At 44.9% G+C, this 24,907-nt stretch overlaps 1 protein-coding gene across 11 annotated transcripts in view; it reads left to right on the forward strand.

The window, feature by feature from the left end:
- The window catches only part of whrna (whirlin a), a 57,043-nt gene that overhangs the window by 13,005 nt on the left and 19,131 nt on the right, over window positions 1-24,907 (forward strand). For 8 of the 11 annotated variants that reach the window (XM_081719690.1, XM_081719696.1, XM_081719694.1 and 5 more), the window contains exons 2-5: window positions 12,122-12,346; window positions 16,389-16,514; window positions 22,160-22,419; window positions 23,814-23,850. In XM_081719690.1, coding sequence (XP_081575816.1) covers window positions 12,122-12,346; window positions 16,389-16,514; window positions 22,160-22,419; window positions 23,814-23,850 — 648 coding nt within the window. The remainder of the gene's footprint in view (window positions 1-12,121; window positions 12,347-16,388; window positions 16,515-22,159; window positions 22,420-23,813; window positions 23,851-24,907) is intronic. The other 3 variants (XM_081719693.1, XM_081719695.1, XM_081719699.1) reach the window with 1 other exon arrangement.

Here is a 24,907-nt window from a genome sequence, read left to right on the forward strand (position 1 = left end):
CACAATGATTTACTTCCTTTCTTAGACATAGAGACAAATGACACTTTTATGAAGGCATGACATTTTCCTGGTCCCAATGAGGTAAATGTTGTTGTATTACTGAGCACAACTTTCTCTTTTCGCAGAAAACTACAAAAGCCAATTGTTTTGCCGTTGGTAGCTAAGGTGGTTAGGAGCAGCCAGACCTAGTATTTAATTACAGTAAAGCAGAGTTAAAAGAAAGCCCTCTTTATAAGGATGGTAATACAAGACTAAGGCTGTGTGTGTGTGTGTGTGTGTGTGTGTGTGTGTGTGTGTGTGTGTGTGTGTGTGTGTGTGTGTGTGTGTGTGTGTGTGTGTGTGTGTGTGAAGTGTTGCATGCTGGGAGACTGTTGCAGAGGGGTGAAGACCCACTTTAGCTCCCTGTAACCAAAAAAGTGCTGAGCCACAACAGACAAAGCTGCATAGAGAAGTGGCCCAAGGAGAGAGAAAGGTAGAGCCACAGAGAGGGGAGAGAAAACAGGGGTGTGTGGGGAGAAAGAGTTGGACCTTTTAAAATTACATCCCACACAATCTGTCATCTCATCTTTTTCACTCCCGGTCTGCTCTGATGAAATGCTGGAGGATTTTTAGTTAATTAAACAGGATTAGGTTCAGTCCAAGGATCAGGGTGTTCATTTCTCTTTCTCTCTCCGCCTCTCCCTCTCTGCCTCCCTCCCCCTCTCTCCCTCTCTCTCTCTCTCTCTCTCTCTCTCTCTATCCCTCTCTCCTTCTCTTTCAGAGTCAATATCTCTGTAGCTGTTTATTTGTTCTTTAAGGCTGGAGGTGCTGCAGCAGAGCAGTGCTGTGCAGTCACATGACCTAGCAGAACGCACAATAATGTCCCATCTGCTAAGCAGCTTAACCCCTTACAGCCGGGCACACAGTGTGCATCCCCAGTCCAGAGCACTGTTGTAGCCCTACCGAATAAACCACCCATCACTGTGGGTCTTTACAGACCTGCAGTCTGAAGTCTGATTATCCAGGAGTCTCAGCATATGCCACCACTGATCAAACTACTTAGGTGCAGGAGCACTGAATGTACCGACCATTTCATTACCATTATGAGATTTATTATGAGTAATAAAATTGGATTTGCTTTTTAAAAAATTAGCACCGACATGTGTAAACACAGACCATGGACACAGATCAAATTGAAAGCAGAAAGCAACATGAGCCTCAGAACGTGGACATGGGTTTCTGATGATTGAGGATATCCTACTGGGATCTGGGTGATCTCCTTCGTCCTCTTGCTCCTGTGTGGAGAGTACCGGTCAGCACACTCCACTGACTCTGCTGGGTTCAGAGAGCCCAGTGACCCTACAGTACATTCGCTTGCTCTCCTCTCATCCGTCTATCTATCCATCCATCTGACCATAAGTAACACTTTCCTATTCTTAGCGATTACAGGCCAGCGGCCTCTTGATACAGGTCAAAGTGGGTGAGCACACGGCTGCACGGATGAATATTTTTGTGGGGTTGTACATTTGTGTCTCTGTGCTCATGCTGGATGCAGAAATATCTCCAGCATTTATGGAACGTATTTTAATTAATGCCTGAAAGCAGCACCTGTTGGCTTTCATTAGTATTCATAATGTTGTTAATATTCTTCCTAGAAGAAATGGTGGTGGACAAATTGCTGATAAATTGCACTTCAGATGAAGTGCTTCAGTGAGAAGCTTCTTCATGGAAAAGGTAAGCCATGCTGCGGAAGCACTGCGGAAGCACTGCAGAAGCTGTGTGAATCTGCTTGAGCACGAGTAAAGTCGTTATTAAAATACAGAGAGCGAGGGCGTGAGTATGCAACCCAAGGTCTCATTAACTCGACGAAGACTGCACACGAGTGAAAGTGAACCTTTCAGGGGATCTGCTGGTGACCGCTTTGATTTGGTCAGCATGCAGGGTCACTTTCAGCACAGTCCTGTGTGCCGGCTGTGGCAGCCAGGGGTTCAGAGGTGGACTGGACCTGGGACAAACCAGGCTTCAAATCCTAGAAAAGGCAGGTTCATACAGAGACCGATTTCTTGTAAGCTGTCGATTCTTGCGACTCCTCACCAGTGCTGTCAGTATTAACTATGTTGCATATGGATGCCATTTCATCAGCAAGGTGAGGATGCTCATTGTAAATAATTGCTTGGGAAAGTGGGAGGTCATTTCTGGTCACGAGTAGTGAATGTGGCCAGGTGTAGTGCATGAGGGGCCATGGCCTGACATGCTATTACAAAACAACAGTGGCTTTGGTAATGGATTAGGCTTGAAAAATAAAGGCTATAAAATCATCATCCAGCCCAGTGCTGATGTCTTCCCTGTAAATTACACTGTCATGCCCCTTTTCTATTGTACAAGCCTTATTTATTAACCTCTCTTACACTGGACGCCAATTCTCTCCCTCCTATTACGCTCTTTTGGTAACTAATTCACCTCAGCTACTGTGCACCTTAATTAAGACCAATTTTCTATACAGATAGGAAGGAGGATCACTTGGCTGGCTGAGCTATCTGTCACTCAATAAGTCCGTCTCCTCATTGGTTGGCAGTAGCCCAATTATTCCTTTAAGTACAGTGAGCGTTCTGTCCTCTGGTCGAGTCAGCACTGGGCAAGACTGCTTGTGGAGTTTTACCCTGACCCCATTCATTTCCTGTTATTTCTCTGGAGTGAGGGGGCCAGGGGAAAAGGAGTCTGGAAGGAACAAAGTGGCCTTCAAACTGTGAATGGTGACATCAGCAAAACGACGGAGAAATGCCTTTGAAACAGGTATTGATTCACTAGGCCTGATGGGGCTAGGGCACGATGTTCCATGCTTTGTAGTTATAGCAACTTGCTGCCGGTCTCTTTGTCGAATTTCCATTCAAGTGGCCTCCCATTTTAGAGTTGCTGAAGTGGGCTTCTAGTGTGGTCGTATCATGTGACCAGCTCCAGGCACTGAGCTGTCCAGACAACTGGGCCACTGCCATTTCTTAATGAGCCTCAAGCACAAGTGTTTGTCTGCATGTTCTTTCTTTGTCTTTTAATACGCAAATCCTGTGGTGAATGTAGGAGTGGAAAAACTAAGATTTAAAGAGTTCTCCATCAGAACACCTGAAACAGGGCCTGAAAACACTTTTCTGTGTCTGATGAGAGTATCTGAAGAGGAACTGATAAAAGCAATAGAAAATGAGATAAGCTTATTTTCCACACGATAAGCAATAATTGGCTCTCTATTCTCTCTAGTCCTGAATCTTCTGTTTTGAAAATAGTCAGTAGAGCGCAGACTTATCGAAACACTTTAAGTAGCACAGGTGTGTATGCAGGTGTGTGTATGTGCACACATTCAGGTGCACAGTGGGTACTTTCAGAAGAACCAGCACGTCAAAGGCAGCACGTGAGGGTGGAAGGAGATGTCAAGGGACACGCAACTCTCAGCAGGAGGACCTGCCGCAGCTTTGCGGCTCTTAGCGGAGCGGAGGGGAATCTGTCATCACGCTGTCACGCTTGAGCAGCTGATGTTCACCTACTGCTCGTGACAGTTCTGGGTTAGGGCACGCACAGTTGAAGCAGAACAGCGGTGTCCGGGGCGCGGCGTGCCATGGCTTGTTCTGAGCATGCCTTGGTCAAACTCTTAAGCGTGGACAGCATATCTTGGTCAAATCTCCCTCTACAGGCATGGCACTCTTCGGAATGCAGTGGGCAGCTGTCGATGTATTTTTTTACAATGAATCTAGGATAAGCCTTAAAATCCTCTGGCTGTTCACAAAGAGCGCTGCGATAGGCTCTCATCAGGTTGTTATTCGCTGCATTATATAAGATTGGTGAGCTTATGTGGTTTAGTGGGCAGCGAAGTCCTCCAATATGGTGAGGTCAGGATGTGCTGAACAGATAGGGGCAATGATCCAGTAAATATCGCCATATCTGTTATAAAGGAGATCTCAAGCTTAAATCTGGGAGGATAAGAATGAGTTGGAGTGATCCAGCACCGTCCGAGTGTGTTTGTGAGTGAGTGTATGATGGCTAAACTGATAAGAAGGTCCCATCTTATCACTGTGCATGTGCGACAGGCTAAGAGAGAGGTCTATGTGTTCACTCGATTGATTATATAATTAAAACCACAGCTGCCAACGAGCACAGGTAATTGCAGGTCTAAGGCGGTGAGCCAGGACTGCATCTCTCTCTTTCTCTCTCTCTTTCTCGGTGTGTCAGTTTTGTCAAGGTTTGAGAGAAGAGGCAAATTGATGTAATGACTCACCTAGTTCAGCCATGTGCCTTCAGCCGTCTGCCTTCATGTGTTTGAGTGAGTCTAGTCTGTACAGAGGATGCCCTACGGCGACAGATTACACATTATATGGGTGTGTAGAGGTTCATCTGCAGCAGATAACCTTTAATGCAAATTAATTACTGATACATGACCTATATAATGCAAAAGTAGATGATGGGTGTAATAGGGACTTGATCAGACACGTGCATGTTTGTATGTGCGTGAACATGTATCTGTCAGATTATTTGTCTTGTAATTGAATTTGGCTGCGGTTTGCTGTGCGTGTGATTTGATTCTTGATGTTAGTGAATCTGAGGAGCTATGTTCCTATATGACGTTCAAGCCTGACTCCTGAATCTCCTACCTGCCTCTTGGGACTCTCGCTGAGCCCATGTGGGTGAGCCATAATTGTGCTCCAGTTAAAAAGGCCACAAGTGACACCGACAAGCCTATAATGAAGTGATCTGGACAGTAGACAAGTCTGTGCTGGTTCAATCCAACTGGCTGATATATCACTGCTTGAAAATAACAAAAGACAAAGACACAGACATGGGCACTCCAATCTAACTGTATAAAATATCACAATGTAGTTATGCTGTACATCAGTCATATAATTTCAGTTTCCACTCACTTTATTAGAAACACCTGCATTGTACCTCAAGTCCATGGCTATTACATGCACTTGGCTTGTATTGTTACAGGTTGTAAACTGGTCATTTTCTGAACACAGAGATTATATGAGTGGCAGACTATACTAAAAACAGTATCAACACAGGCATGGTAGTGCCATGAGTGCAAGTGAGTTTATCAGACACAGCTGTGCTGCTCGGGTTTGCAGCCGACAGCAATGATTTAATAACCATTGGTGAAAGGTTAGAGGATAGTGAACACAAACTGTATTCACAGATTAAAGGCTAAACTGTTCACAGGCGTATTTAACCATGCGATTGGTGAGTGTATATCATATAAATACATATATGTCATCCATTTATGACAGATGCATGCACAAAGATTGCCCATGGTATGGTTTTTGAGATGAGAGATACTAAATAGATCATATCAAACCTCACTATCATACCTTAAGGGTAATATAATTATTAGCCTTTCAGTGAAGATGAAAGCTTTTAACTTGAAAAACAGATCAGATTGCATTGTTCAGGCAGTAATAGGCTGGTATTGTACAGCATTTCATTTCATCTTGATATATTTTATGACAAATAGGTTATGTTGAGAGAAAGCCTTTTCATTTATATTTTAGGCTATACCATTTTCCTGCACATTAGTAATTTGGTGTATACACTTGAGAGAAAGTCTAATGCTGCACTCAGTACTCAGTGCACACCTTTTAGGAGAAGAATATGGAGTGGAGGCTTAGCATATGTGTCTACAACCTTGCAGTTTGGCAGTAGTCTGGTAGGACAGCAATCTTCAGAGATTTCAGGGTTATGCTGTGATAATGAGGTAATGATCTCTCTCTCTCTCTGTGTGTGTGTGTGTGTGTGTGTGTGTGTGTGTGTGTGTGTGTGTGTGTGTGTGTGTGTGTGTGTGTGTGTGTGTGTGTGTGTGTGTGTGTGTGTGTGTGTGTGTGTGTGTGTGTGTGTGTGATGAGATTGGGATCCCCACAGGCTCCACTTTGTCCTAGTCTCAGTGCTCACCTGTGCATAAAATTAACTTCACCACCTGGACTACTTCCAACAGAACTAACAAAAAACTGCCCACCACACACACATACATCAATGTCAGTCCTGTGCAGAAAGAGGAGAGGTGTGATTAGGGTGTTGGCTGAGATCAGGACATGTCACCCAATTATATGAGTTAAGCAGTAAATCCTAAGAAAGTTAGCTTGGAGGTCTAATGAAGAAAAATAACTTTCTGTGGGACCAGCTAATAAGACACAGAGCGGGATATCTGATACAAAATGTACCATCTGCATATTTTGCTGTAATAATATACATGTAGCCTCAATCTGCTTTAGTTTTTCAGTAGGATTGGCTGTATACACTGCAAGTTTTTCAGCAGTACATCCTGCCTCATTGTGTTTCTGCGGTATTTTGCTTTGCTAGATAGCATGCTTGCTGTTTGACAATGTCATTTAATAATTTTTTTTTATCCAGTCATTGTTTGCAGCTCTGAATGTAAATTTACAGATGGTTTTAACATCTGCTGAAAGGAATAGAAAGTGTACAGTGGATATAAGTACATTAAGCAGGGGCTATACACTGCCTGGCCAAAAAAAAGGTCACCACTTGGATTTAACTAAGCAAATAGGTAAGAGCCTCCCATTGGATAATTACTGCATGGGTGATTATGTTTCAGCTGGCAACGAGTTATTTACCCCTAACTGATGCAGTGAGTAGCTTCTCATTTGTTAAACAACCATGTCGAAAGACACATCCTGTGGTCGTGGAAAAGATGTTAATCTGTTTCGTAAGAGTCAAAGTATTGGCATGCATAAAGCAGAGAAAACATCTAAGGAGATTGCTGAAACTACTAAAATGGGGTTAAGAACTGTCCAACGCATTATTAAAAAGTGGAAGGACGGTGGGCAAACATCTTCAAGGAAGGAATGTGGTTGGAAAAGAATCTTGAATGAGCGTGATCAGCGATCACTTAAACGTGTGGTGAAATCAAATCGTAGAAAAACAACAGCAGAACTCAGGGATATGTTTAATAGTGAAAGTAAGAGCATTTCCACACACACAATGTGAAGGGAACTCAAGGGATTGGGACTAAACAGCTGTGTAGCCTTAAGAAAACCACTTGTTAGTGAGGCTAACCAGCAAAAATGGCTTCAATTTGCTAGGGAGCATATTTAAGATTGGACTCTGGAGCAATGGAAGAAGGTCATGTGGTCTAATGAGCCCAGATTTACCCTGTTCCAGAGTGATGGGTGTATCAGGGTAAGAAGAGAGGCAGCTGAAGTGATGCACCCATCATGCCTAGTGCCTACTGTACAAGCTTGTGGGGGCAGTGTTATGATCTGGGGATACTGCAGTTGGTCAGGTCTACGTTCAGCAATGTTATGTGCCCAAAGAATGAAGTCAGCTGACAACCTGAATATGCTGAGTGACCAGGTTATTCCATCAATGGATTTCTTCTTCCCTGATGGCATGGGCATATTCCAAGATGACAATGCCAGGATTCATCAGGCTCAAATTGTGAAAGAGTGGTTCAGGGGGCATGAGACATCATTTTCACACATGGATTGGCCACCACAGAGTCCAGACCTGAACCCCATTGAGAATCTTTAGGATGTGCTGGAGAAGACTTTGCGCAGTGGTCCAAATCTCCCATCATCAATACAAGATCTTGGGGAAAAATTAATGCAGCTCTGGACAGAAATAAATGTAGTGACATTGCAGAAGCTTGTGGAAACGATGCCACAGCGAATGCGTGCTGTAATCAAAGCTAAAGGCGGTCCAACGAAATATTAGAGTGTGTGAACTTTTTTTTGGCCAGGCAGTGTAGTAAAAAATGGGTAAAAGACAAAGTAGGGGACATTAGTAAGGGAAAGATGAGAAGTCAGGGTGCTGCTCTGTTGAAGGTAGGACAATTTCCTTATGAACAGTTATTTATTCCACTGGTGACTGCAGAAATCTAACTCCGAAAAGACGCCTCGTGAGCCAGTTCCAGTGCATCAGTATACGTAATCCGTTCCCCGATACAATTGTGCAGGTTGTGCTAGAGCAGAGGGATTGAGTGGGATATGCCTGGAAATGTGTGAAATAAATATGTAAACCAAGAGATTTGGCCTCCTTAGATACCTTCAGCACTTAGATACCTTCAGCACATTCACCGGTGATCTCTTATGTGCCAGTGCAGGGTAGAAGAGCAGAGATCATCATACTAAATATTTTTTCACTTGAAAGAATTTTCTATTTTGCACCTAAATATAAAGCAGCTTCATAGTAGTCCAGAATACTACAAACTGAAATTGTATGAGGGATGTGTATTCAAATGAATGTTTATCCTGTATACGGTTGGCCCGCGCGCCAGGTACTGCAAAAAGGGAGATGAATGATTTGGAACGGGCGAGGCAAATTCTGGCCAACCATGCGTATACTTGCTTACCGTGAACCGATCAGTCTTGCCCACCCAGGTAGAATACGACTAATGAACTTCTGGAGGCTTGCTTACTGGGCTCGATAGAAGGCGCGCTATACGAACGGTGCTGTCCGCGTACGGAGTCGGGGCAGGACACGGATACGTTGAGGCCGCTCCAGTGATTAAGGGGAATTTCTCAGTGAAGTTGCAGCATCGCTGTGGATTCGAGGCTCACTGGTAATACTGGTTTTCCTGCTTTTTATACAACAAACTAGGCTGCACACCCTTCATTATTCCACGAATGAGGAACAAACACAAGTGTTACTGTTTCTTGACTACTAGAATTTGTCCGCAATAGCCTACTTGTAGAACTCAGCGAAGCTATCCTGCTTGGGCAGATTAGCGTAGAGCTGGGTTCTGCAGGTGTAGGCTGCACGGGTGACTACCGTGGAGGTTTCTAACCTTTTGCGCCTACAAAGAAATGTTTAATGACCTGTTTCACATGCTTGCGCTATCACTCTAGAGTATGCAAATAATATGCAAATAAAGGTTTCCTGTGCCATTTTGTCTGAGTGCTTTATAAAAATACTGAGTATTCTTGTTACCACCTGAAGAAGCAACTAGAAACCGATTTAATCATTTCTCTGTGTTGCTAAAACTCTCTATATGTTATATAGTATATATGTGTGTGTGTGTATATTTAAGCCCTTAAAATATCAATTATGCTTTACTGTTCCTGTAGGCAAAATTGCTGCACACTTGATAAAATATCACAAAGTACAAACATCCATTTTCCAGACTTCAAATGCATATAACATATATTGTATCATGGATGCAACCCCTAAAACATACACACACACACACACACCATCTGGCTTTCCACACACCTCCTCTGTCCTTTTTATTCCTTTGTCATCCTGTCGCTGTGGCGACTGTGAATCACTCATAAGTAAATGTGAGTGATGGGTGAGGGAACGCACTGCCGAGTGCCGTGACAGATGGAAGGAAGGAAGGAAGGAAAGCAGAGAGAAACGTGCGGCGTGTGTTCACCTGACGCTTCGTCCCACCGTTCTCCAGTAACAGTGTCCAACTGCTGCCGTGAGCTTGAAGATCGCCAGGGCCGCGCCTACCATCGGTGCTCTCATCAGTGCAGCGCGGAAGGCGCTCCGCATGTTTCTGCCGCCGTCACGTCCGCGAGTGATCGTTACTTGAGGCCTCCATTAACTGTGATTGATTAGCGTCTTAACGGGAGGACACTGGAGAGATCAGTGCGCACCATGTTATTTCGCCTCTCTGCTTCTTGCTGTAGAACGGAAGCACTATTGCGAAGCGCTGTTATGAGGCGAAGGATGTTTTTGATGTTGACAATCAGACTGTGAAGGGCACTGAAGGGCACACAAATGAGATAGACACAGATAGTCTGAATGAAAACAAAGAGTGAGACGGATCGAGAGCAGAGCATCTCTGAAGGGGCTGTTTGAATAATAATACATATTTGTATTCCTTGGAGGTGTTTTACTTGCGTTTTGTTTTTTCCTATAATGTTTCTTTTACACACGTCACCCTAAAGATTAAAACCATAGCAACACTGACATGCATGTGCATGCAAGGCTCTGTGGCAGGAGTAGTGCTCAGCTTCTGATGGCTCTGCATTGGGCTCTTGGATTTTCAGGTCTCCTCCTTCAGGCCTCCAAACTGCATATCTATTCAAATGCATGCAAATGCATCCTGCTTTCTGCCCACTTGTTGGCTGCGTAATTGCATAATCACATTCTGAGCACACACTACCACAAACCATAAACGATTGTTTATTATCATCCTCTAATTTACCCTTTTTTGTTACGTCTATCCAGCTGAGTGGACTCAGGTTGGATGTTTACGTTTGCATGTTCTTGGGTCCTGTGAGCCTCTGTGTTTATATTGGACTGTCAGGGCTCCATGTGCACCTGCCCACTCACATACACACACACACACACACACACACACACACACACACACACACACTCAGACACACACATACTGCATTCTGCCCCTAGAGCTCTGCTTCTAATTCAGGTCTCGAGTGTTTTATTGGCCCCTCTGGACACATCAGTAAATAAACAGTGAGAGACCAGACACGTGTATGTGTGTGTGTGTGTGTGAGTGTGAGTGTGTGTCTGTGTGTATGTGAGAGAGAGAGATCGCACGTTGCATGCATTTGCAAATGCATCCCACTAAAACCATCTCACCATGCTCTGCAAATGACCAGGAACTGTTTGTTTTTAGTTGGTCTGGTCCGGGGGGCTTGGGGTCCCTGTGCTCTGCAGCAGCCCACCTCCAGAGAAGGCTCCTTTCAGGCCCCCTCATTTTGTCCTCACGGCTGCTGTTTTGAATGCACTTCTCAACAGGCTCTCCCACTCTTCCCTGGTAACGATGATACCGTTGGGCACGTTGTCCCCCACCCCACTGTTCCTATATTCCATATTCTGCTCCTTTAATGGCACACTCGATCAGGCAACACTCCAATCAGCACACTGAGATCTCTGCTGCCATGCGTGGTTTTATTTATCACTATTCACTGCAGGGGCACTCCTTCCATGTCTCTCCCTGCTTCTGCCTCTCACCGTCGTGCCCTCACACAAAGCCTCACACACTCCTTTGTCTTTTGTTCGTTCCGGTTTTTCTTCCATATCATTTTCTTCAGCTTGACATTCTCTGGCTCTGTAATAACATGAGAGCGATGTGCGAAGCTGCAGATTGCCTCGACAGCGGTAGTCGCCAGTGTGAGGGAAAAGGCAGCCCAGATGTACCTCGACCAATTTCTTCCAGGACAAGTGTTTTACAGTTAACTTATGGCGCACATATTAGAGGAGTAGATTTCTATACAGGGTTTTGATATGTGTTAAATGGTTTTCTTATGTTGTACTTTATACAATAGTGAAACCTTTACATGTTTATTTAAATCAGATTTATCCATTTTAAATTAGATTCTAGACAATTTTCTAGACAATGTGCTGGGTTATTTTCTGTTTGCAACATTTAATCTGGGTGGAGCACACTGACGGGACGGGAATTAGGCTGTGATGTCTGAGATGAAACGATCTGAGTATGCAGATTTATTATTAAGCTTGAAGCAAATGACACTTTTGCTAAGCTCTGTGGGCAGCAAATGGCAAATCAGTGTGAAAAAGCATTAGAATAAAATTTCTGATCAGCTTGTTTTCAGACCCAGACATTATGGACTAATTTTAAACAGAAATATTTATTTTTGGTTAAGAAAGTAGATATTAAGATGAAAAACAATATATAAATAAACATGCCGGTTACTGTCGACTACAGACATGGAGTGCCGTGTGCCCAGCCTTCTTACAAATAGCCTGTGTAACAGGCATGTGTGTGTTTGTGTGTGTGTGTGTGTGTGTGTGCGCGCGCGTGCGCGTGCGTGCGCGCGTGCATGCATGTGCGTGCGTCTGCATTTAAGCTCAGAGTGCAGAATCATTTCACACTCTGCTGGAGCAGTAGCATCACACAGGGCGAGTGGGGACTACATTTGATCTGCAAAGCACTAGAAGCCATTGCAGGCTATCAGAGGCTAATGATCCACAGCCTGGGGAGCTTTCAGTTCATCACTGTGACCCTCAATCAGCCTGCTCGCAGCAGAGATGAGCTGTGTGTGTGTGTGTCTGTGGAAGCTTGTGTCTGTATGCGAGAGACTGAAAACACCGAAACGTGTCAAAGGTTGGTGGCAGGAGAAAGGGACTCTAAATTTGTTTATTTTTAAATGAATTTCACCTGCCTGGCACCGCCCCTCCGTGCTGACCACACCTCATGCCTCCTCTACCCCCTTAGGTCCTGAAGGGCAGTAAGAAACTGTGCATGTCCGTGCGCTCCGTTGGACGCATTCCAGGTGGCTACGTTACCAATCACGTGTACACATGGGTGGACCCGCAGGGCCGCAGTGTCTCACCTCCTCCCGACCTATCCGAGCACCGCAGCGCCACCCTGAGGCGAAGCAGCAGTGGCGCTCAGCACCACAGCAACATGCAGCTGCTGCAGGAGGGAGACGAGAAGAAGGTGTGTGTGTGTGTGTGTGTGTGTGTGTGTGTGTGTGTGTGTGTGTGTGTGTGTGTGTGAGTATTACAGATTAGTAAAATATATCAAATCAAAATATGTTCTTAAAGAAGCGTCATTTATGTAACTATGTTTTCTTTTACTTTTTAGCTTTCAGTTTAGTTACTATTAGATATTTTATTTGGATGTTGAATATAAGAATTATGAGGTTTTTTATATCTCTGTAGAACAACTGCTGTTTGAAGAAGAACTTTCATGCCTAACAGGCCAATATCCTCTGAGGAGATATTTTGCATTACAAAGCCAAAGAAAGGGTGATCAAATAAACTCAACCATATATAGTGGTTGGATTCATGGGAGGCCATTACACAAGTGCCATTACACTGTAGAAACAACTGAACATAAAACAACTTTGGGCTTCCATCTAAAGCCCTCATCCTGGGTTCCTGCAGTAGAAGTGTAGCTAAAAGTTGAGCTTCAGCAATAAAGCACAGACATAACACCCTAATCAGAAATCACAGCTGTTGGCAGGCCAGCTTTGAGCAATGCTGCAATACATGGTTTTGATTCACAACAGTCCTGCCTTGTTTTCTTTTATGGAAACTGCAAATCTGCACTGAGAGGTAAAGAGGCTTTGACTAAAGTTAACGGTCAGGTTTGGGACTAAGGAGGTGCTGGGGGGTTAATGGTGGGATGAGAAACTGCCCTGTTTCAGCCCAGTACAAAAACACTACAGCCTTGCAGCTACACTGCAAAAATGTAGATCATATAAACATATTTCTGCTGATCACATCAAAATCCTTTAAATGAGCTAAATGAAAATATGTTTGTTTGTTTGTTTTTTACCTAATTTAACTTTCACATCTTTTCTGTTTGGGCACATTCATTTGGTATGTTGAAGTATGGCATTGGAGGTTAAGAGATATAGTTATTGTTATTTATAAACGTAATATTTATGTTAATATTTCAATCAGAACAATGTAAAATATTGTTTTAATCCAGGATTGTTCAAAAGCTTCGGCAGGCATAAATATGACCCAAGTAATTATGTAGATAGGTTCAAAATTAGACCGTTAACTCTAACAAGGGGGAGGAGCCTGTCCCTTATTTCCAGTAGTCACTGCTGGTCTGTCTCCATGGTGAGGCTCAGCAGTGCTATCTCTGTCCAGAGCAGCCAGCGCGGAGACGGAAGGTGTTCGTGTTACCGTGACAGAAATGCTGCGAGGTTTTCAGCGCCCGTTATGTAACACTATTTCTGCGGGCAAAGCTTCCAGTGCGTCTAGAGGAAGATTACCTGGGTGGGATTACTGTGTCCAGACAATTATTAAACTCACATAGTTGCTCCACAGTGACTCTGCCTCCAGCTGGCAGGTACCAAGCCTTCTTAATTACTAGTTCTTCTATTGCTTTGAGCTTTTTTTTTAAAGAGACCAGGTTTGTGCCCTTACAGGAAGCCCAGTGCTAGACTAACAGAGGAGAATCCACACCGGCAAGTCTCAGGAACTTGAATTTGCACGAACTACAGTAGGAGTCTTTACTTTCCACAAATTGACTGCCATTCTATATGAATGAGCAACAAGTGCAGGTAACTTGAACAGCTTTTCTTGATGTCACTTTTGTTTTGAAATTTTATTTTATTTTTTTGGTATGCTTCTCTTCTACTTTAGGAAAGTGGCATTGAACTGCCAGTAAACAAACATCTTCAAAGAAAGCATGACTTTTCATTTTTCTCTCAGCGGGTGCATCGGTGCTAATGTATTAAAGTTTGAAATCTGCCCTACACCAATTCCATTTGGTGCCGTTAACCCCTTGAGAATTTATTTCCATCCTCCCCCGATCCGATTCTTTTCCATTTCCTTTTCTCGTAACCTCAGCTCCTTTAACCTCTCACTGTTTATTCATCTGTCTCCTAAATCTGATTTTCTGCTGTTTATCATCGAGGCTGTTTTGCCTCTGTCTCCATTCGAGTGCCAGAATTTGTTAAATATGATTATAGGGGGAGTTTTATGACTCGCTGGTCCAGGTGTAAATCTGCCCGGGGCTGGAGAGGCCCCGTGCGGCTCTGCAGACGCGGATGCATTAGCGCGGGGGATTAGAGCCCAGCCTCGCGCTCTGTCTTCAGCGAGACAGCACCAGCACAGCCCTCCCACACTGATTCAGCATTTTGTTCACTCTCCTATATGTCACAGTGGAGCGATTTGTAAGATCATTTTGACAAATTCACAGGTGCGGCGGCACGATTTCTGGTAACAGCCATGAGCCTGGTTAAAGGCCACGTTGCCCAAAAATCTCCAGCCATAAATCATAGCAGGGAATTTAATAAATGTACGGCATTCTGAACAGTGACACATCGCATAATGCGGTTTGGCTTCCGCCACGCTGACCTTTCAGAGAGGGCTGGGGCTACCCTTTAGCGAGTGTTAGTACAGCTTGCTTCTGCTCCATGGCATGCGCGGAGGGCTGCAGGCAGCGCACTGGACTGTATAGATGCCTGAACGCATCCTCTGTTCTAGCGACCTCATAATTGAGAGGGCAAATTCCTGCGCCACGACTGGAGTGGACGCATCAATGACCAAGAAAAAGCATGACCACTGTCATTTTTTCCACAAATGGAATGGAGGCAGTCATCATTAGTCAGAGAAGCACGTCAGCTCATACATTTTAATATGCGAAGACATTTTTTTCAGTATTTTGCTTGGTTTATGTGACGCAGGCAAATTGAGGTTGGTTCCTGCTTGATTTAATGTTCAGAGTGCATTTAACAAGCAAGTTCTGACTAGGTGTGGGGCTATTTTTGTTGACTGAATGTTGAAACGGCTTGCTGATGCAGAGAGGGAGAATGCATCAGTAATCACTGAATGTCTGGGGTCAGGCCTGTGAACTGAGAGTGCGTTTCAGTGGCGTAAGCAATGAGAGAGCAGGGGAGGGATTCAGACTTTGTCCTGCAGTGCACTTAATGCTATGCATCTGTATTTCCGACTGCTCTCTTTAAAGTAACATTGCTCACCAGCCAGCTTAAATGTATGTTCGTCTAACCACCCTAATGTTTGTTTATGCGTCAGCCATGGTAGACAACTGACAAATGATTTTTAAACAGATTTGTCAAACACAATATAGTCAAACTCAAACTAAAATATGTGTAACTCCAAAACCCTAAAACATGAAAGTAATTTAAAAGATATCAAAATATGTATTTTATCCAAATATATAAGTCTTGGGAAATCTTACTTGGCCAGAAGCGCATCAGATAAATAACGATTCATTTTTGTTGTTATCCAAGTAGGTAGAAAAGCATAAACATTCCAGGTTTTTTTTATACATAAAATACATTTTTACCCTTTTCACATAATCCGTGGGGAAGTGTTGGATGCTATGAGGGTGCTCGGTAAGTTCAAGCACAAAAGCGGAGCTCAAAAACAAAAATGCCGGATAAATTAAACAAACTTGAAGTGTGAAGTAGATTTTAGCACATAGCACTTCATCAGAGAGAGTACCCCATGTTTAACTATGTGTTGTAAACACACAGAATGGAGCGGCATGCCTTTATATATATTCACCAGAGTGCCTGCCAAGGCCAAGACAATTTATATGTCATTTATATGACAATTTATATGAAACTGGTCTTGGGTAATACAACTCTGGAATTATTCTAATTAATGTTCAGTACTTGTTGGTGAATGTTTTGCTATATTTTATTTATATTGTTTATAGTGTTTACATAGTGTTTAAGGTTAATAGTGGATAGTTTTTATTGCATGCTGGATGGAAGTGCAAAATAGGAATTTCACTGTATAGTGCAACTGTGCGTTTCCTTTGCACTAAGACACTACAGTCTTAATCTTGAACTTATTCCTAACCCATCTCCACAGTTTTACTTCTCATGCAGTGGTCAGAAAAAAAAATGGTTTCGTCTCAGAGAAAGAGGAAGTGTATGTGCGCATGCTTGCTTGAGAAAGAGAGCGGGACACACAGACAGACAGACAGACAGACAGACACATAATATACCTATGTATATATCCTACAACCGTGTCCTGTTCTATCCAAGGTGAACCTGGTACTGGATGATGGCCGCTCCCTGGGCCTCATGATCCGGGGTGGAGCCGAGTATGCTCTGGGCATCTACGTCACTGGAGTGGACCGAGGCTCTGCTGCAGAGAGCGGAGGACTGAAGGTACAACCCCACCCCGACCCTCCTGTTAAAAGCTCCACTCTCTGCTGCCATTACCTCACTGCCTTTACTCCTGTCACAGCACATTGCTTCAGTGCTGCGAGCACCTCCCGTCTCTGGAATCTTTCAGTGCCCGGGTGCCGTCACTGCCTCCGGTCCTCCATCTACCATTCCAGGGCTGGACCTCTGCGCAGCCTTTGCTCCGAAACCGGTCCCCCCCATTTTCCCTCTCTGCCTGGTCCCGTGGTCTGTTGAAGTGCGTCGTGTCTGTCAGGAAGAGGCTGCTTGTGTGTGTGTGTGTGTGTGTGTGTGTGTGTGTGTGTGGAGGGGGGGGGGGGGGGGTTTGCACATGCAGGTTTTGCTGGTATCACACTCATCAGGCTGCTTTGATGTGCGTATTAGCCCCCCACAGAATCAGTAGGAGAACCCAGACGGACCGTGGCCCCTGCGAGTGCCATGCTCAGTGGCACCCAGTGTGGTCCATCCACACTCCCTTGTTAGACTTCACTGTGCTTAGATTTGGCTTCCCACTTCTGGTTTGTTTCCTCCTGTAATATTTTTCCTCCTCTTATTTTGCCGCTCTTTTGATGTATGCACGTGTGGGCGTATTCCGTGAGTAAGTGTCAAAATGTGTCTCACTGCAGCCTCTGCCTCTGCACTGATCTGCTGAGTAATTCAGCCGGACAAGCGTCCTTTATTCCATTTTCTCACCACCTTGCCTCTCCATTTGCTGTGTTTCATTTTAGACGATTACCATCATTACACACGGCTGTGGAAACTTGTCGGCTTGTGGCCAAGGATCCGTTTTCTTTGGCGCGAGGCATTTAAATGTGTACAATCAGAGGATCAAAAGAGGGATGGAGACAGAGAGACAGAGAGGGAGAGAGAGAGAACATGAATGTACAGTGAGAGGGAAAGAGAAAGAGAAAAGCAGGAAGGAAGAAAGATGACTTTTTGTGTCTTCCGTGTCCTGTTTGTGTCTTTTAGCAGCAGGCTTGTGTTGTCAGGAACAAAAGTGAACAACACATCGCTGTTTGCCGGATTTTCTGGTAATCGGTGTTGGGGTTTGGGTCCGCAAGCGTAAACGAACATACATCCACAGTCGCTCACATGTATGCGAGCACATACATTACATGCGTATCTGCATGGGTCCACACACAGCTAATACATGTTCACTTCTTTCACAGACAGGCTTTACAATAAATCCATCACACAAGCCTTAATGCCCACGAGCTGAACGCACAAATTCAGTCTTGCACATGTTGCTTTGTAATAGAGCGGTAACGCTAATAGGTCACGGACGGGGCGCGTTAGCCACTCCTGCCTCTACTGCGGTCACTGCCTGGCTCGACATCTGGCCCACTCCAGGTGAGATTGGTTAGAGAGCAGCAGGCAGGGCTCTGGAGACAAGAGCCTCGTGGTTATGATCTCTGGAGCACAAAGAGAGTGAACCGGGCCCGACACCCTGAGTGATCATGTCATTACAGAAGGAGCGGACGAGTCCCAATCCCGCACTGATTGGCGAGCCGGGCAGAGGGGCGACCCATTTCAGAGCGGTGCCCACAATTCCTCACGTCCGGTATACAGCAGCTGCGTCTGCGTTATCCGGAATGACGGTAGGCTCGTCTATGAAAGGAGGGATATTTGTAAAAATGACATGTCATTTGTGTCTATAGCAAAATTGCTGACACTAGTTGTTTTGTAGCAGTCAAGTTCAGCCATATAGTACAGCAAGATGTGTCAGCAATAACACATTTAAATTGAACAGAACAAAGCTCTGTCTCACTGAAAGCTGATTAATAAAACAAAGACCCAGAAACGGCATCTGTTCTGTCATATCCAGGAGAAATAGGCTCAGGAAATGTGCCAAAAGCTGATTATTTCCCATGCATGGGAATACCTCTATCAGGTACACTGGCACATGATGAAGGTGATGATGATTAAGCTGTTAACGATGAAGCAAATATGTGATTAAAACGGAATCATGTGTCTGCTGTATCCATCTCTTGTGGCTGTAATGGAAGAGTTTATTCCCTCGTCCTCCATACAAACCAGGATCAAGCAGACAACGTGTGCAGCATTGCCACTTGTTGAAAAACCTCCATTCATGCTTTCATCAGGCTTTCCTTGAGGAGAGGCCCAGTGGAGTGTGGCAGTAAAACGCTGGAGCACTCATTGGCCGACGCAAACTGAGTCCTAATCGGACAGAATAATGAGGTCTCGCTCCAGGAGGTCTGTTGGGCCATGGTTATCTCCAGTGGGCTTGCGGCTGTAGAACACTTCAGGTGGTTCTATGTCAGTGAAGATAAAATGCATCTCCAGTGGGCAGGGCAACATCAAAACTGGACCACTGAGGAGTGGGAAAGCGTTTCCTGTGTGGATGAATCCAGGTTCATTTTGCATAACGCAGATGAAAGGAATTTGGTGCAAACGTCATGAGTGTGCGGAGACATCCTGTTTGGTGGCAAACGCCACGTGATTGTGGCAGTAGGATGGTGTTGGGAATGTGAAACGCAATCATTTTGTACGTGGTACAATGTTCCTGCACATCTTGTTTGCTATTGTCAGATGAACTCTTGCTGTGGTAAGGCGTATCATAGATGTACTTAATAAACTGGCAGCTTGATGTAATCAAAGCAGTCAGCATAAGCAGGTACACACGTATGCACTCACACGTACGCATTCATTGCGTTCAACACTTTGCATAATGCTTAGTGAGAATATCCTGACCTTCAGCAGAGGTTCATGGGTTTGCTACACAGTTGGACAGCTCCATTCACTGAGCCATGAGCGTAAGCACAAGCTATGTTAGTGTAAAGAGTGTCGCCTTTCTTGGCAACACCGCATGGTTCCCACACCAAATCAAAAGCGCTTCGCTCAGCGTGGGTGGTACAGGTAGATCTTCCTGATTTGCTTTACTCTGTGGAGTGAAGCGGTTTCTATGTTGCTCTTACCTTACGGCTTCAAAGCCGCTCCTGCTCTCCCGTAGCCTCTCTCATTAGCCTATAGGCTACAGGGCTGCTGGAAGCCCTCTGTGACTGCATCTTCCAACAGTAAAGGTTGCTAAGGCTGGCTGTGTGTGTGTGTGAGTGTGCGAGTGTGTGTGTGTGTGTGTGTGTGTGTGTGTGTGTGTGTGTACGAGAATGTGTGCAAGTTTGTGTGTGTACCTGTGTCTTTATATGTATAGAATATAGGCTCCATAAAATGTGGCTGCCAGTTTAATGTACCTTCACGTTTGGGTGACTGCTGGAATTTCTATAACTTAGCTAAATGGAGAATGGATGATACACGGAGGCACTTTTCACTGCATGAGTATAAAACATTTTAATGGGAGTGGCTTGTAATTTGTAATAGTCAGATTACTGAAGCTATTGTCAAAAAATTTAAAAAAAGCCTTTTTGGGGCTTCATTTATTCTGCGGAGAGAGATTAGATTATAGCAAACCTCAGCTTTTGTGCGATTTCTTTTTTTTAGACGATACCATGATCTACATACATAAATTGGTATTTTATGTGCTGGTTTATTTACAATCCTACAACCGAGCCATGTTTGCAGGCTCACAGTCACTTTGCTACTTGCGGAATATCTGATGTTCAGTGCCGCCCCAATGCCGTCTTGGAGCGGTTGCTCATGAGCTCATGCTGGGAGCAGTTGTTTGTGGGTTTGTATACTCTAAAAGTTGGTCTCCTGTCACATAAGCTGAGCGTCTATTAGAGAGTACGCAGTTTTCATTTGGGCCAAAACCTGCTCTCACCTCACCTCCAGACCCATTGGTCCTGTCCCAGCTTGAGTTAGAGACAGCAGAGGATTGAGCCAATATCTCAGCCACCTCCTCATCCATCACGGAGGAGGGGAAGGACAGAAATGTCAGAGGTGTTGTTGTTCAGAAGGTTGCGAATCCCAGACATGTCCCGTCTCCTTCTTATATCCATCCAGATAGAGAGGACAAGCAATAGAGAGAAAGTTAATGTGAGGATAATGACTACTGACCTCCGTCCTGTCAGAGTCCTGCTGACCGTGTCCCACACCTCTCTCTCTTCTCCTGGTCATTACCCCTTCGCCTGAGATGCCATGGCGGGGCTGTAGGCCAGGTGCATTTTGGGAACCCGGTACAGCTCAGTGGAGATGAGGCTTGGCTTTCTAAGTTCAGAGTTCAAACTAGACTGCACTGTTAAGACTGAAGGACAGCATGAACCTGGAGGACTCCACAGGTTCAAACCTGAGTGTGAATAGCCAGGCTACGTAGCAATTTCCAAAGACTTTCCTTGTATCTCTTCCTCTTTGCAATTATAGTATTTCTTATCACCAGTAGTTCATAATTACTCATGAGACATTTTGCTTGCTCAGCACATAAAAATTAACTGTTTTTGGAAAAGTTGAATTTTCAAAAATAATTAATGTCTAAAAGCATTCTAAAACTGTCGTTTTTGTAACACATTAACCTTTTTTCAGTAGACATACATTAACTCTTTTAATAATAAAGTGACTCACTCTCCCTTGTTAAGTACTAATTGTTCCCTTGGTTCATTGCTGATGCACACATTTGCCATCTAATAAAAATGTTATTGCATTAATCCAAAAATGAATTAGAGCTTTACATCCTCCAGTTCTAAAGAAATCAGGTATATGTTGCTTTTAAGGCTCATTTATTCCATACGGTCTTCTTTTGAGGATGTTGTACTTTCTCTGGTGACCGGATCCATATCTATGAGCTGTCAAGATGTCAAACAAGAGCTCCTTTTTTTTGACAGAACAAAAAAACAAAAACAAAAACAAACAAATCAGAAAAAATCCATGTCCTACACATGCCAGGGGTGGAGAAGCTGTCAGCGCAGCAGCCGCTCCTGCGTCTGTCCCTGTCTCTGGCGTGCAGGTGGAAAGCAAAGCATTGTTCTCTGTGTCCATATTGATACACTTCATGCTTATTAATGTCATCATCAGTGGACAGAAAGCCTAATTGCCCCGGAGCTCGTCTGCTAGGGCTGGGAGCCAGGGCAGGCGTCGATCCACAGAGAGAGAGGGAATGGACAGGGAGTTAATCCCCCAGCTGATGCGCACAAACACAGTGTTGGACAGGTGAAAGAAGAAAGGATTACAGAGGAAGGAGGAAGGGAGAAAGGGAGAGAAACAACGTCTCTCTGTCCTCTCGCCACATATACTAACGGAGAGAAGCTAAGACATTGTGAGAGAAGACGTGATTGAGTGAGAGAACAAGTAAGCGAGAGACCGGGAAGACAAAGGAAACGTGAGGATAATGACTCAGGATGAATGGAAAGAGTAGATAAAATGTAGAGGGAGATAAAGAAGTGAGTGAATGCAGAGCCAGAGAGGAGAGAAAGCAGGTTCACAAGTTGAATGTCAGCAGTGCAGAACATCATGATTTATTCCATTTGTGCCTGTGCGTATGCACGAGTGTGTGCGTGTGTGTGTGTGCGCGTGTGTATTCATTTGTGTGCAGTGACACTCACATCCATGGCCCCTATCAGCCTAGTTTTCCGGGTAAATACTTTTCTGATCACTCTTGATGTGCATGCTTCACTCTAACACGCTCATATATTTCTATATATGCCCTTCACCCACTGATCACTGAACGTGTGGCTCTCCAACCCGGACCCTCTGGTCCCTCCCTCTCCCGCACCCCTGCTCAGGCGGCCCCTGACGGCCCCCCCTACCCTCTCTGTGACCCTCTGTCCTCGCAGGTGGGCGACCAGATCCTGGAGGTGAACGGACGCAGCTTCCTGAGCGTGCCGCACGACGAGGCCGTGCGCGTGCTCAAGGCATCGCGTCACCTCATGATGACCGTGAAGGACGTGGGCCGTCTTCCGCACGCACGCACCGTGGTGGGCGAGACCAAGTGGATCGCCAGCTCCCAGATCACAGACAGCTCCGCCAGCAGCAGCATGGCAGGGTGAGGGTGGAGGGGAAGTGTGTGTGTGTGTGTGTGTGCGTGTGTGCGAGTGTGTGTGTGTGTGTTTATGCTTACTGTCTCATTTCAGTGCGAAAGGAATCCATTTGATAAATGATTACTTTGAGAGCGTTGTGACCTGTTTTCTCGCTCCTAACTGGAATGTCAATTAAGAGTGAGATGATTGATACTGGCACATATTTACTAGCTTTCTTAAAACCAGCATCACCAAACTAAATTCTGGTGAGTGTAGGATGTTGCTTTTTTGAACCCGGTGGTTATTCCGCAGTTATTTCACGAGTCACAAGTGCTGAGTCATTTGCACTCACTGCTGAGACTGATATGATCTGCTTTTTTGGATGGAGTCTGGGAGCAGCACTGCTGTTACCTGCGCTTCTGTCTCAGCCAGTGTAAACAGCCCTTGGTGGTGCAGATTGCGCATTTGGGTGTAATGAATTGGCATTTTTGCGCTCCCACATGCCAGTTTAATTTGAGTGCAGAAGCTGCTTCGAGGCTTAGTTTAATTCCCCGTTTTAAGAGGAGACACCGTGATGGCCGACTCTCCGCATGCTTTCACATTGCTCCCGGCAGCCTGCTCGCAGAAAGATCTGGGAGGACTGCAGCTCACTCCTGTGCTCACAGCTGTTTGCTTTAGTTAAACATGGATCTCAAAAACTCTCCATTTATTCCTGACCCATCTCCAGAGTTTTACTCGGCATGTGGTTGAAAAAAATTTGAAAGATGAGTGTGTGTGCGCGTGTGCGTGTGCGTGTGTGTGTGTGTGTGTGTGTTTTGTTGTGGTCAAATACATATACATCTGCATTTGTGTTTGTGTGTGTGTGTAGACGTGGCTGGCTTAAGGCGGTGATGGCACGTCTTGTGCGAGGGCGTTTAGCATTAGTGTTGGCTGATCTCTACCTGCACTGCTCTGCCAGCGCAGCCCAAAATGCAAGGTGGCATTTTATAAAGGCTGTTTGTTAGCTTATTGCTGGCCTCTGTTGGAACGTGGTGCGCCTTAACAGACGCAGCCATGTCCCGGAGCACTGCTCCGGCATGCGGCATGAGGCTGCAGTGTCCTACGCAGACTGCTAAAAACCCGTAACCTTCTGAGTGGTGCATCGATATGGAGTCTCAGTGTTTACCCATAAAGCCTGTGGAAGAAACTTCTGGACCGCGACAGCGGTGCCCTTCTTCCAGAAGCATTCGTGGTCAATCGGTTTTGTTTCACAACACTGTCAAAGGATGGTATCCGATCAATATAGTAATAGGTATACTTGCACCACTTGTTTAAGGTTATTGTTCGCCAGGAAGGTATATCGACTGTTTTGAATTGTAATAAAGCTCTTGCATGCCACAGTAGATGCATTGATTTCATGTTACGTCCTTCTGTTCTGCAGACTTTCTCCAGATCAGGGAGCCTTGGCCCCAGGAAAGGTGAGTGCTGCACTTTGGAACACGGGGTCTTCTTGTGCTTTGCTTGTTTACAAACTGATTCTCACAGCAGCACGGCCCAATAGACGCAGTTTGCTACTTATAATGTCACCGTTATCCTTGCAACTGGCCTTTTAATGTGAGCCATTTGTGCTTTCGAAACTTTTGATCTCAATATGCATATTATTGTGAATGACCAAATGAAGCAAGCACTGGCATTGTGTGTTGCAGAGAAGCCCCAAGTCGTTGACCCATGCTTCGTTTCCTAACATAATTATCTGTTTTTCTTCATCTGTGGTTCAGCATACTGGGATTGCCCTATTAAAAATAAAGCAGAGGTGAAGAATATTCAGTGTTCAGGCGGCATAATGGATTAGATTCAGTCCGCTCGCACTGCTTCGATGAATGACACAATGCCTGCATGATAACATTCTTGCCAAACTAATTACACTCGGAATGAGGCCACAATCACAGGTCATTGTGTGACTTATTAGAGACAGAACGTTCTCTGTATTGATGGGGTGAATATCTGTAAAAATGTGCAAATATTCTAGCAGAAATTAAATTTTGGCTTTGGCGGAGGGACGTATGTTCTGAATTGCTGTTGTGTCTGGTTTTGTGACTCTAAGCTAAAGGAAGAGAGAGAAAGCAGAGAGGAGAACTGGTCAAGAAAGGGATGTTCAACTCCAGTAAAGGAGGAGAGAGATGAACTGAGAACTGATTGAGACCCAGGAGGAGATTCAGCCCTGGTCTCGCGGGGATGACCTTGCGTTAGGCAGGGCCAGAAGCAGTGATGTCAGTCTGTGGAACAGACTGTGTCGGGCTGTCAGTGGCGCTGCGTTGTGCTCCCACAGCACCACTCCCACTGCTGATAAACCCCGACACGCCGACCTTTCAGAGCAGCCGCACACGCTCCCATACACCCATTAGGACAGGAGAGATAGTAGGAGAGATGGAGAGCGATGTGGAGAAGAGAAAAGTGAGTGGAAAGTGACAGGAAGTAAAGAGTAAAAAGGAGAACGGATACCCGGTAAGGTGACCCGCCCAATGAATGACATTT

Source organism: Electrophorus electricus, chromosome 8 (genome assembly GCF_041902795.1).
Source record: "Electrophorus electricus isolate QZ-2024a chromosome 8, ASM4190279v1, whole genome shotgun sequence".
In the NCBI taxonomy this organism is placed as follows: Eukaryota; Metazoa; Chordata; class Actinopteri; order Gymnotiformes; family Gymnotidae; genus Electrophorus; species Electrophorus electricus.